This window comes from Dreissena polymorpha, chromosome 7 (assembly GCF_020536995.1).
Source record: "Dreissena polymorpha isolate Duluth1 chromosome 7, UMN_Dpol_1.0, whole genome shotgun sequence".
NCBI lineage: Eukaryota > Metazoa > Mollusca > Bivalvia > Myida > Dreissenidae > Dreissena > Dreissena polymorpha.
The window spans coordinates 103,558,167-103,572,034 of NC_068361.1; the positions used below are offsets into that span (position 1 = coordinate 103,558,167).

General features: G+C 35.8%; 1 protein-coding gene across 7 annotated transcripts in view; it reads left to right on the plus strand.

The window, feature by feature from the left end:
- Nucleotides 1–13,868, plus strand: part of LOC127838721 (tyrosine-protein kinase Abl-like) — an 84,287-nt gene that overhangs the window by 56,089 nt on the left and 14,330 nt on the right. For all 7 annotated transcript variants that reach the window (XM_052366688.1, XM_052366689.1, XM_052366690.1 and 4 more), the window contains 8 exons: nt 410–557; nt 1,073–1,268; nt 3,437–3,513; nt 6,569–6,653; nt 8,306–8,483; nt 8,959–9,143; nt 10,944–11,096; nt 12,496–12,585. In XM_052366688.1, coding sequence (XP_052222648.1) covers nt 410–557; nt 1,073–1,268; nt 3,437–3,513; nt 6,569–6,653; nt 8,306–8,483; nt 8,959–9,143; nt 10,944–11,096; nt 12,496–12,585 — 1,112 coding nt within the window. The remainder of the gene's footprint in view (nt 1–409; nt 558–1,072; nt 1,269–3,436; nt 3,514–6,568; nt 6,654–8,305; nt 8,484–8,958; nt 9,144–10,943; nt 11,097–12,495; nt 12,586–13,868) is intronic.

Genomic DNA, 13,868 nt, shown 5'->3' on the forward strand with positions numbered 1-13,868 from the left:
CATTAATTGTGAATAGCCAGGGCCAGAATCAGGAATTAAACATTCTTCAGATTAGCTAGATTTTGTAAAACTCCACTAATCTTGGGGTACAAATGCAGTGGACCAATTTAATAGATTAATACCTCCTTAAAATCACATCCCATATCAACTATACGTATTTGAATGAAGTTCTCATAGGTACATATAAGTGGTCTTCATTGTTAGGACCTATGGAGTAGATGGCATTTTCCATCCAAAGTTTTGGAAATCAGGTTGGCAACTATGTACCAGGATTTTCGAAAAATCTAGCTGATTAGAATCAATGCATGTCTGTTGTCACTTTAATGAAATCCCCATAAATGTAATAAAGCAAAAAAATGAAATAAGTTTAGAGGAAATGACTTAAATAATGCTGCTTTGTAAATTCCAGAAATGCCTCAGAGTACCTGCTTAGCAGTGGTATCAACGGCAGCTTCCTGGTGCGAGAGAGCGAGAGCAGTCCAGGTCAGAGGTCAATATCCGTGCGATACGAGGGCCGTGTCTACCACTATAGGATCAGTGAGGACTCTGACGGAAAGGTAGTATTAGAGACTTGTTGTGGGAAAACAGGGCTTAAAGCAAGTGCTTAAAGTGTCGACCCAGATTAGCGTTTGATTTCCGCATAGGCTAATCAGGGTGGTTTGACACTTTCTGCCTAAATTGGATTTTCGCTAAGAAGATAATCCCTTTAAAGGAAAAACACTCGTAAAGAACAGTGTTGACAATTTCTGGGATTTACTTTTGTATTATGCCATGGCAATTGAAAAGCACGTTTTAAAAACATTACTGTTATTTATAGTCAAAGTGAAATCTACTTAAGTGATGGCTACTTAAAAAAAAAAATTTGCTACAGAATGTTTTTACAGTGGATTCATTTAATTTTGTTGACAAGAAAATTTCATGGAATAATAAATGTTCATTAGATCTTAAATGCATGGATTATTTTATAATGTCTGATAAGAGGCTTAGAATTCAAATCATTGAAAATAAGTTTGCAACTAATAATATTGATTGAACAGTATATGGATAAGAAACAACGCCTGCTTCTCTTTAGGTATACGTAACAATGGACCATCGATTCAACACGTTGGCTGAGCTAGTCCACCACCATTCAATTCACTCTGATGGCCTAGTTACCACCCTACTGTATCCTGCGCCCAAGCGACAGAAGCCCACGGTGTTTGGACTGAGCCCTGAACCTGACCGATGGGAGATTGAGAGGATTGAAATTGCCATGAAACACAGACTTGGTTGGTTTATCCTATTTCCACTCTGTTACTTGCTTTTTTTTCCCATCTTTGTGAAGCAGACTTGGTTGGTTTATCCTATTTCCACTCTGTTACTTGCTTTTTTTTTTCCATCTTTGTGAAGCAGACTTGGTTGGTTTATCCTATTTCCACTCTGTTACTTGCTTTTTTTTCCCATCTTTGTGAAGCAGACTTGGTTGGTTTATCCTATTTCCACTCTGTTACTTGCTTTTTTTCCCCATCTTTGTGAAGCAGACTTGGTTGGTTTATCCTATTTCCACTCTGTTCCTTGCTTTTTTTTCCCATCTTTGTGAAGCAGACTTGGTTGGTTTATCCTATTTCCACTCTGTTACTTGCTTTTTTTCCCCATCTTTGTGAAGCAGACTTGGTTGGTTTATCCTATTTCCACTCTGTTACTTGCTTTTTTTTCCCATCTTTGTGAAGCAGCCGTGGCCCCCTCATTTTGTGAACTGATTAAAATTGTAAAAAAAAATGAGCGGAGAACTGATCAAAACTGTGCAAAAAAAAGAACCGAGAACTGATCAAAATTACGAGAAGAGGAGTCGCCAACTTTTTAAAATTGTGAAATTTGAGTTGCACAATTCTTTAAATTGTGAAAATTTTAGTCGCAAATTTCTCAAATTTGTGAAAAACTGCCATTGTTTAAGAAAGAAAAAAAGCCCTAAGATATGTATTTGTAAACAGTTTGTAGTCCCGTAGAAAATAATATGAAACTAAATACCTTTCTTAACAGATTAAAGTTTTAAAGCCTTCATTTCCAACCCTATGATAATGATGAGCATCAAACAGCATAAAACCTGAACAGACTGTGAGTTACTTGCAGGTTGTTCTGGTTTTATGCTGGTTGTACATAGCCATTGTCACTTAGCTTCTAAGCGGGAAGAGGTTCCATGTCATATTTGCCGCAAACATTTAAGACCTTAGTATTGGTTTTTGTCAGCATTAAAAAGTGTGGTTATATGCTTGTACCAGGCATATCCCTAGCAGTTTTAAAACTAATTACTTTTCATGTTGTATATAGTGACATGGAAAAAACTATTTCCGTTTGTTTTGCCATTTTCTGACATAACACTTGTAAAAACGTGGGTGAATGTTTCTGGCACTGATGTAATTACCGGACTTCGTTTAGCCTGCTATTTGTTGACATGGTCGACGTTTTAACTTTAATGGACACAGCAGAATAATAACATACCAAGGTTGACACAGTTACGGAAATTATTGAACGTGACCTTAAAATATCACCTTTCCGAAAATACAGTTATCATTTAATTTGTCACACAACATGCTTTACATGCTTTACCATTCTGAACAATTGGAAAATTTGTTTGGCTGTATGTAGTATTTTCAAGAAACAATGAAACGACTGCTTTTAAAAATAGGTAAGGCTTTTAAACAAAGATGGATGCTTATACTAAATTCAGTTGACTAATAAAAGACAAACTGAGGCTTTGGAAGAAGTAAGTTAAATAAACATTTCAAGATTTATTGTCCCCTACCGGTTTCACCGGAGGGTACTTGTGGTTTTCGCTCTATGCGTCTGTGAGTCTGTCTGTCACACTTTTCTGGATCCTGCGATAACTCTAAAAGTTCTTCATATTTTTTCATGAAACTTGAAACATGGATAGATGGCAATATGGACATTATGCACGTCATTTCATTTTGTACCTACGTCAAAAATTATGGTTGCTATGGCAACAAATAGACTAGAAATACTGCTGAAAATGGTAGTTTTCTGGATCCTGCGATAACTTTAAAAGTTGTTAATATTTTTTCATGAAACTTGAAACATGGATAGATGGCAATATGGACATTATGCACGTTATTTCATTTTGTTCCTACGTCAAAAAGTCTGATTGCTATGGAAACAAATATAAAAAATTAAAAAAAATCTGACAATGGTGAAATTTCTGACAATGGTGGAGCCGGTAGGGGACATATATTGCTTGGCAGTAGTCTTGTTAAAATTATGGCTTTGTAAAAAACGTATGTAAAGTTAACAAAGTTAAAAAATTCTAACTTCCATCTTGTTGTTCATCAGACTGATATCTACAAAAATTATGACTTTGTAAATTTAAACTTTTGTTACGTTCACAAAGTTGAACATTCAAACTGCCACCATCTTGTTCATTAGACTAATTTCTGTGTGACAGGTGGAGGCCAATATGGTGACGTGTATGAAGCCGTGTGGAAACGCTACAACAAGACAGTGGCTGTGAAAACACTCAAGGTAACTTAACTTAACCAGCAATCATTTCTCGTGCATTTAAACAGGAAAAAAATGAAGAAAATTGATTCACACTTGTATTCAACAACTTAAGTTTGAAAATGTTATTGTAAAAGTAAAATGACTTATATTTTTAAAGTTACCATTAAATAACTTAGTAAAGAAATTACATTTCCAAATTGTTGTTCCATGGATTGCGATAATGTCCATACGTTTTTAGCTCACCTGTCACAAAGTGACATGTTGAGCTTATGTGACCGTGTGATGTCTGGCGTCCGTTGTGTGTGCGTGTGTGCGTCCGTCAACAATTTGTTTGTGTAGACAAAAGAGGTCGCAGTTTTCATCCAATCTTTATGAAATTTGGTCAGAATGTTTATGTTGATGAAATCTGGGTTGGGGTTGTATTTGGGTTATCTGAGGTCAAAAATTAGGTCACTAGGTCAAATAATAGAAAAACTGTCAACAATTTGTTTGTGTAGACAGTAGAGGTTACAGTTTTCATCCAATCTTAATGAAATTTGGTCAGAATGTTTATCTTGATGAAATCTGGGTTGGGATTGTATTTGGGTCATCTGGGGTAAAAAAAACTAGGTCACTAGGTCAAAAACTAGGTAACTAGGTCAAATAATAGAAACACCTTGTATAGACAATAGAGGTCAGTTTTCATCCAATCTTTATGAAATTTGGTCAGAATGTTTTTCTTGATAAAATCTGGGTTGGGATAGTATTTGGGTCATCTAGGGTCAAAAACTAGGTCACTAGGTCAAAAAATAGGTCAAATAATAGAAAAACCTTGTGTATACAATAGAGGTCGCAGTTTTCATCCAATCTTAATGAAATTTGGTCAGAATGTTTATCTTGATGAAATCTGGGTTTGGATTGTATTTGGGTCATCTGGGGTCAAAAACTAGGTCACTAGGTCAAAAAATAGGTCAAATAATAGAAAAACCTTGTGTATACAGTAGAGGTCACAGTTTTCATCCAATCTTTATGAAATTTGGTCAGAATGTTTATCTTGATGAAATCTGGGTTGGGATTGTATTTGGGTCATCTGGGGTCAAAAACTAGGTCACTAGGTCAAAAACTAGGTCAAATAGTAGAAAAACCTTATGTAGACAGTAGAGGTCACAGTTTTCATCCAATCTTTGTGAAATTTGGTCAGAATGTTTATCTTGATTGTGCAATGGTATTTGTCTTTTAAAGTGGGTATGCACAATTTTGATATGTATTAAATTGTAATATATTGATAAAAATACACTGTAACTCCAATATAGCGCGGTCAGTGGGGTCCAAGCCGCGAAACAGCGTTATAACGGATCCGCGTTATAAGTTTTGAGCTCATTTACTGCAGGGGGCTATAAAAAAACAGGTATAGAATAGCCTATAATATAGGTCATGTAATGATGTATATTGCCATGCTGTGTTGACGCAAATACATGCATATAAACCGAATTGTATCGATAACAGTATACATACCGCTTTTCTTATGTGCACATTTATCCGATAATCCAATAAAATTGCAACATCACTTAAAAAATAATAATCTTGTACATTAATGACGATATATGTTTAAGAAATTCGTAAACACAACCGTACGCATATATGCCATTTTCAGAAGTGTTAAGAGTACAGTGCATTATGAGGCAGAGCTTTCATTGGACGAGCGACTTTAAATTTAGATTGAATGCAATACGACTCATGTACAAAAAATTGTTTTATTGCGTTATACGCATGCAAAAAACGTGTTTCCCGGGGACTTTCTTATACCGCGCGAAAATGAAAGTGAAACTCTGTTAACAATTACCGGTACACTGCGTTCACATGTAAATAAATCGTCTGCATTATTTAATTTCTTAAACACGAACTGAAAGATTAAATGACATAATACTAGAATGATAATGGAATGACAGAAAAAATTGTTTTATACTGTGCGCAGTATATTACACAGCCGCTCATTTAATATAGTCAAACTACAACCATATCAAAGTAAGAATGTTTCAATCGTTTTGAATTACTTTAATTGTATAACTATCCCGCTTTCACTTAACTTATGGAAATTATCGCACTGAACCGCTCTGATGAGGAATACATGTAATAAACACTGACACGCGAGTTTTTCCCACCTTTGTTGACATTATACATTAGATTAACACCAATTAGCTGTCGGTGTTGTTTAACCTCGAGGCGATTAAAATCGGTTCAAGGGAAGGTTGAATAAAGCAATCAACATGAGATTGCCGCCATCTTTGAATTGTCTGAAAATACATGAAGTTGCATAATACGGATTTGAATCAGAAATCAGATGGAAGGTTGGAGAATAAATGGGATCCAAGCACCCCCCGCGTTATATTGGATTCAGCGTTATAACGGAGCGCGTTATATTGGAGTTACAGTGTATGTTACAATAACACAAAATAGGCAAGAACAATCATACATTGAAGACGATTTTCAAATAATGCAGCAAAGACAAATTAGTGCCCCGAGCCAATTGTGATGAAGATATTTGGTACATATTTTCCTACAATAACCGAAGCATTCGTCTTTTTATTAGGATCGGAATGAGTGTTAGTTTGTCGTATGAATAGATATCGTCGCAGGAAATTGAAATGATCCGTAAAACAAAATTTAGATTCTCATCGTACATGCATGATATACATACTGGCGAATTTGACTGTACACACATTTTCGATTTCAAAATTGAATATCTTGCTTATTTCGCATTTTTTCACACATGTTCTTCTTAGCTTTTATTTTAATTTATATTGAAATATATGTATAATAAGTTTTTTTACACATCTTATATAAATTCATGAATATTTGACAAAATCGTGCATACCCCCTTTAAAGACTAGATTGGCCCGTGCAGTCGACAATTGTTTACTGGTATTTTTCATTTAAAGGATGTTTTGAAAATCCAGTTAAGGTGGTAAGTGTTGTCCCTAATTAGCCTGTTCAGATTGCCTAGGCTAGTCCTGGACGATACTTAACCCACACATGCATTATGTCCCGGTTTTCCAAAATAAGGCTTATTTACATGTGTTTCATTCTTTGTTTACAGGAGGACACTATGGCGTTGAAAGATTTCCTTGAAGAAGCAGCCATTATGAAGGCCATGAAACATCCAAACCTTGTGCAGTTGCTAGGTACGTTGACCTCTGACCTTTTATCTTGACTCCCTCTATGAAGGACAAACTGAGAACTGTTTGGAGTGGTTATTGACCTCTGATTGAAAGAACCTGACCTCTTTGTCAATAGCCTTAAACTCTGTGCTACGTGCAGTGTCCTTATATCCGTGTTAACTATGTGTCTTTGACCTTGACCTATGTATGAAGGACGTTTACCACTGTGATATGGACATTGCCCTCTTATGGTGAAGAATGTTACATTTGTGTTAAGTACCCTCACATTACCGTAAAACGCTGTGTATAACGCGCATTTATGTATAACCCGCATCTTCTTTTTTAAGCTAAAAAATCGGGGAAAAAAGTTTTTGAAGCAAAAAAATCGGGGGGAAAATTTCGTATCGCAGGCTTACTGAAAATCGTTATATTTACATTGCCGATCTTACGTGTTTTATTGCTTCTATTATTAATTATTTTAAAGACGATAACGATACAACTCAAGTTTGTGTATTTTTTTTAAATCATATTATGCGTAAAAATAAATGTTTGGATTTAAATGAATTAGGCATGAAATGCACACTTTCCACAAGGATACCATCAAGGTTTTCATCATATGTCTCCGAAGTAACTGTCCACGATTTTACAAACAATGGAGGTGTGAAGCCGTTTGCCGGTTTGCATATTTTGATAATAGCCAAGCTACACAAAACTTGACAGGTGACGCAAATTTTGTGCTTGATTCATAGTCCTGGATCCATTGCAACTATGTTCCATCATTTCAAAGTTTGGTCAACAGTATGCAAAGTTATTGCCACATTGGTTCATGTCAGTGCATGACAACTTTTGTCCTTAAGGTTTTGTACAAATTCTTTAACTACATGTACTTTGAACGCGAAAACATTCTGAAAATTATGATTTTGTAAGCTGTTTTGCTTGTCACTACAGAGTATACTATAAATTAAAATTAAATGGATCACATTCCAAGCTTACAGTATCTAATTTGGTTGTATTGAATTGATGGCTTCTTGAAAGTCTTGAAACCTTTGCTCTTCAGAAGGTCTATGGAATTGGAAAATATTACTGCTCAAACTCAAATTTAATGGTCATTCATGTACAATTTGATACTTGATTTGAATTCATTACTGGCTACGAGGACCTGTATATTGGATTTGTTTTTGAACCTCATGCAGTTTCACTTGATTTGTACATGGCCAAAGACATTTTCCCGATAACTGGTATTGAAAATCTTCTCATTATTTCCCCCTGGAAATGAATTTATGACTGGCCATGAGGACCAGTCATCTAGATTTTTTCCTGAATCTTCTGCAGTTTCACAGGCTTTGTTCTAGTACGGACCGCCTTTAGATATGGCTGGTATTGAAAATCAGTTTAAGAATTAGAAGGTCTCTGGTTCAAAACCTGCTCAAGCCATGGAATTTTTCAGAGCCAAAAAATTATTTCCATGCCTGCTCCTCCACCAAGGAATATAAATGTGTTCCCGTGAGGGAAATAAGCCAATGTGCGTAGATACATATTGCGCGGACTGTAAATGGAAGACTTCTTAGTGATCAGGGGGTAAATGTGAATATGGGCTGAAGATGAGTCTAGTATTAATATCAGACTATAAACACATGCCTTAACGTTTAAAAAGTATTGTTTCCCCCTACCGGTAGGTGTGTGCACGCGGGAGCCCCCATTCTACATTGTGACGGAGTTCATGACGCATGGCAACCTTCTGGACTTCCTACGCAGCTCTAACAAGGAGGATATCGGCCCCACCATTCTCATGTACATGGCCACCCAGATAGCCTCCGCCATGGCCTACCTCGAGGAGAAACAGTTCATACATAGGTCAGGCCTAGGACCGAGTTTAATAGCTTGTATAATCCTTAGTTTTTTTACCACCTCCACCCCAAAACCTCAGGTACTTTACCTCTGTGTATAGTTTGAAATGCATTCTGAGAAATCTGGACTTATTGCATGCACATAAAATGCCATCCAAGATCAGCATGCGCAGTCCACACAGGCTAATCAGAGACGACACTTTAATACTTTTGTAGAATTTTTTTAGTTCTAAAGAAGTTTCTTTAAAATGTCATTCCAGCTGCAGTGGAAGTTCCTGATTAGCCTGTGTGCACTGACGACATGTTACACATAAGCTTGAAGCCCAGTTTTCTCAGCAGGAGGCTTACATATTTTAGACCTAGTTTAATCTGTCGTTATTTCACCCCCCCCCCCCCCCCCCCAATACTTTTTCCTTCTCTGGGCTGGTTTTTAAATCAAGTTACTGGTGTCAAAGTAACTGACAGCCCTGTTTTATGTACAGAGATTTGGCTGCAAGAAACTGCCTGGTAGGGGACAGTCATCTTGTGAAAGTCGCGGACTTCGGTCTTGCTCGCTTGATGAAGGATGACACGTACACTGCTCACGCTGGCGCAAAGTTCCCCATCAAGTGGACAGCGCCTGAGGGACTGGCTTTTAACAGATTCTCTACAAAATCTGATGTCTGGGGTGAGTGTAGAATTTCACCTTTCTCATTAAGGAGCACAGTGAAAATGGCTATGTGCAGCCATTATAGAGCCTGAACAGCCTGCCAGTGACTTGCAGTCTGTTCAGGTATTATGCTGTTTGCTTCTCATAAATATCTCAGGACTGGAAATGTAGCCTTCAAAACTTCAATCGATAAAGAAAGGTCTTAAAGTTTATTTTATAAGTGAATCTAAATGCGTGAAGGTGCATATATGAGTGGTAAAAGGTTTAAGTATGGGAATAATATAATTTACAGGTTGAATTGTTATTTGGGCATCTCATGATTTGTAGTGGTAGCAAGAATTGCTTGGGAGATTAATTTGTTCGTTCTTATCTTGCAGGCTGTTTGATTACTTTGTTACTATTCTATTCTGTGTATAAATGAATTCTACGAGAGGGCTTCAATACCGACCTCTTTGAGGGCAGTCCCAATTGAACTTATTTCTTTAAATGTCATTATTAGTCCCCTACCGGTTTCACCGGTTTGCGCTCTGTCTGTCTGTCTGTCTGTCTGTCTGTCACACTTTTCTGGATCCTGCGATAACTTTAAAAGTTCTTAATATTTTTTCATAAAACTTGGAACAGAAATAGATGGCAATATGGCCATTATGCACGTCATTTCATTTTGTTCCTACGTCAAGAATTCTGGTAGCTATGGCAACAAATAGACTAGAAATACTGCTGAAAATGTTTATTTTCTGGATCCTGCGATAACTTTCAAAGTTCTTAATATTTTTCCATGAAACTTAAAATATAGATAGACGGCAATATGGACATTATGCAGGTCACTTCATTTTGTTCCTACGTCAAAATCTCTTGTTGCTTTGGCAACAAATAGACTAGAAATACTGCTGAAAATGATGTTTTTTCTGGATCCTGCGATAACTTAAAAAGTTCTTCCTATTTTTTCATGAAACTTAAAACATGGATAGATGGCAATATGGACATTATGCACATAATTTTATTTTGTTCCTACGCCAAAAAATTCTGGTTGCTACGGCAACAAATAGATTGGAAATACTGCTGAAAATGGTGTTTTTGTCTGGATCCTGCGATTACTTTAAAAGTTCTTAATAGTTTTTCATGAAACTTGAAACATGGATAGATGGCAATATGGACATTATGCATGTCATTTCATTTTGTTCCTACGTCAAAATTTCTGGTTGTCATGGCAACAAATAGACTGGAAATACTGCTGAAAATGGTGTTTTTGTCTGGATCCTGCGAATACTTTAAAAGTTCTTAATATTTTTTCATGAAACTTAAAACATGAATAGATGGCAATATTGACATTATGCATGTCATTTCATTTTGTTCCTACGTCAAAAATTCTGGTTGCTATGGCAACAAATATAAAAAAAGTAAAAAATTCTGACAATGGTGGAGCCGGTAGGGGACATATATTGCTTGGCAATAGTCTTGTTTCCTAACGTGTTCTCACTGTTTAAACCAAATTCATTTAACAACCAACATAAACTTCATTAAACTTCTACCCCTCTTGTAGTGTACGAATATTTGTTTATTTAATTGTTACTTTTCCATTCCCGGAATTAATAAATTATCGGAGAGGTCTTGTCCACAATAAAATGTTTAGTGTCCTAATGTATCTTAATTGTTTAAATAAACTGAGTTCAATTCACAACTTACATAAAGAAAAGCACAGAAAAAGTTTCACTCATACCTGATAATATATTTCACCTTGATAAACTTTTTCAAGTATGTTATTACAAATTGACTTAATTTTCTTAATGTAAAGCATTTTGTTTTACCCCCTGTTTGCAGCGTTTGGTGTGTTGCTATGGGAGCTGGCGACCTATGGGATGTCACCGTACCCAGGGGTGGACCTCACAGAGGTGTATCATCTGCTGGAGCGGGGGTATAGGATGGAGAGACCCCCGGGGTGCCCGCCTCATATCTACCAGCTCATGATGAAGTGTATGTGGAGTACTTTTTAAGAGCCTGTTTAAACACTGCTCTTTTGGGTGAAATTCATAAAATTCCTGAGAGTTAAATATAAGAGTCTGGCTGTTTTGTGTTTGGCTCTTTTGAAGTTAATATTATTATTATAAAAGCAACATTGGCTGAAATTATTTATGTTGTATCGTTTTGTGAGCAGAAAACCTTGAATTTCATACAGAAAATTTGATAAAAACTTTCTTTAGCACAATTAAGATTTTCATTACCTAAATTACAAGTAAAGATTTTCATTACCTAAAGTACAAGTAAAGATTTTCATTATTTTAAGTACAAGTAAAGATTTTCATTACTTTAAGAACAAGTTAAGATTTTCATTACCTAAAGTACATGTAAAGATTTTCATTACCTAATGTACAAGTAAAGATTTTCATTACCTAAAGTACGAGTAAAGATAATCATTACCTAAAGTACGAGTAAAGATTTTCATAACCTAAAGTACGAGTAAAGATTTTCATTACATAAAGTACGAGTAAAGATTTTCATTACCTGAAGAACAAGTTAAGCTTTTCATGAGGTGCTGTGTGAATACTCGCCCTAGTTTTATTTTTCCCCCAACAGATGTATAGAATACAATTGTATTTGCAACAGAGATAAGTTGTCTTTTTTTATGCCCCCACCTTATGAGGGGAGCATAGATCCGTTCCTCCGTCCGTCTGTTTATTCCAATGTTTGGTGTTGTGTATAACTCAAAAAGTAGCGAAGCTAGAGGGATGAAACTGTGTAAGTTCATTAACCAGCCTGTGATTGGAGCTATGCAACAGAATTTTATATCAATATATAAGCAATAAAAAATCACTGCTTAGAGGAGATTTCGAGCAAACCAAAAATTCGAGCCAATCAAGTTCGAGCCAGCAGGTTTTGACTGTATTACAATGATTTACTGTATATGTGCTCTCAGCGATGAAGCTTACTAGAGGATTTGTAGATGGCAGCCTGCTTAACATCGAATAGATTAAAATGCAATAAATTGAATCAGTTGAGGGGAGGGGGGACAGAAAGAGCAATGATGATGTCCAAAAGGTGTCCCCTCAGTATATGAGGGTCTTTTATTATATGGCATCTTGGACCACATCGTTTAAGAAACGGAAACTAATCTTTGGTAGGGAAAATTGGGTCTGTTTGCAGTATTGATTCAGTGCTCCAGGCAATTAGTTGTAAGTTTCTCACTTCTTTTTTGTACAAATGATTGTTCATTTCCAGAATGTTGCTTCAGATCATTTTCTAATATTTATTCAAAAAGTAATATAATCGATAAATATTGGAACTATGTAGACACGTGCACTTTTTTAAAAGGTAATAGATAAAATACATTTTAGACTGGCCTTTTACCTTATTCATTTCTTTCCCTCCTCCACAGGCTGGCATTGGGACCCTAAAGACCGGCCCATGTTTGCGGATATTGTGATGTCCCTGGAGAATATGTTTGACAAGACCACTGTAAATGAAGGTAAGCTTCCAAGGAAAAACATGCCTAGGGTAGGGCCCCAAGTATACTAAGATTCATATGGTCAATCTTAAGACTTAATCTTAATTATTTAACGTTAATGTAACAGTACTATTCAAAATCAACGAAAATTTCGTACAATTGTTCGTAAAATTAACTTAAGCAATTTAAAATCAGTGTTCTTTATGGCAATTGCCGAAATTTCAACGTCAGATGTGGTCTGGTAAAATAGATGTTTGTAGATACAAAATGCTCGTTTTTATTATTGTTTTGCATATCTATTCATACTACACATGAACACTGAAATGGTGTTTGTGTGTCGTATGAATAGATATATTCGCGGGAATTAATTGTGGCCACAAATAAATAAAAACGAGCATTTTGTATCAACAAAAATCTATGTAATCATACCACATTTAGCGTTGAAATTTTGGCTATTGCTATAAGGAATACTGATTGTTAAGGTGTTAACTTTATTTTACGAAATACTTTACGAAATTTTCGTTAATTTTGAGCGCTATAGAGACTTTAAAGAAGGTAAGCTTCCAAGGACATCATTCAGGCCCATGTGTAAGGGTAGGGCCCCATTCACTAAGATTCATATGTTCAATCTTAAGACTTATCTTAACCCTAACACTTAGATACGTATTTTTGATGCATTTGTAGTCCCTCAGGAAGTTACATTTAATTAAATACCTTTTTTACTAGATTCAAGTTTTAAAGGCTTCATTTCCAACCTTTAGTTACTGATGAGCAGCAAACAGCATAAAACCTAAACAGACTGCAGTTACTCGCATGAGTCTGGTTTTATGCTGAATTCAAAAGCCATTTTCACTTTGTTTCTTATCGGGGAAAGGGTTAAATATTTAACCAATGTAAATAAAGGCTCTAAATTGAATTGAGACTAAAAGCTTTTGAAGTTACGTGTCCTGGCCCCTTGACTGCAAATGATCTCAAACTTAGTCTTCACTGAAAATATTGACCATGCAGAATGCTAGTCACATATAAGCTTTGATTTCCATTAGTTGATTTTTTAAGATAACACTTAGATGAAGTTCAATAATATATGCAGTCGTTGGGTAACACAGTTAATATTTAGACCTTTCCTAATGACCAGAAGCCATTAAAATTTGCTGAAGGCCACTGTAAACTAAGGTAAAACAACAACAATAGAAAATGGTGTTTTTTGTTAGGATCAGATATCAAGAATTTTGAATTGGTTTCTTAAAATAATGTTGCCACAAAATTATGTAATTGTTGCATAGCACCCAATATTATATTTTTAT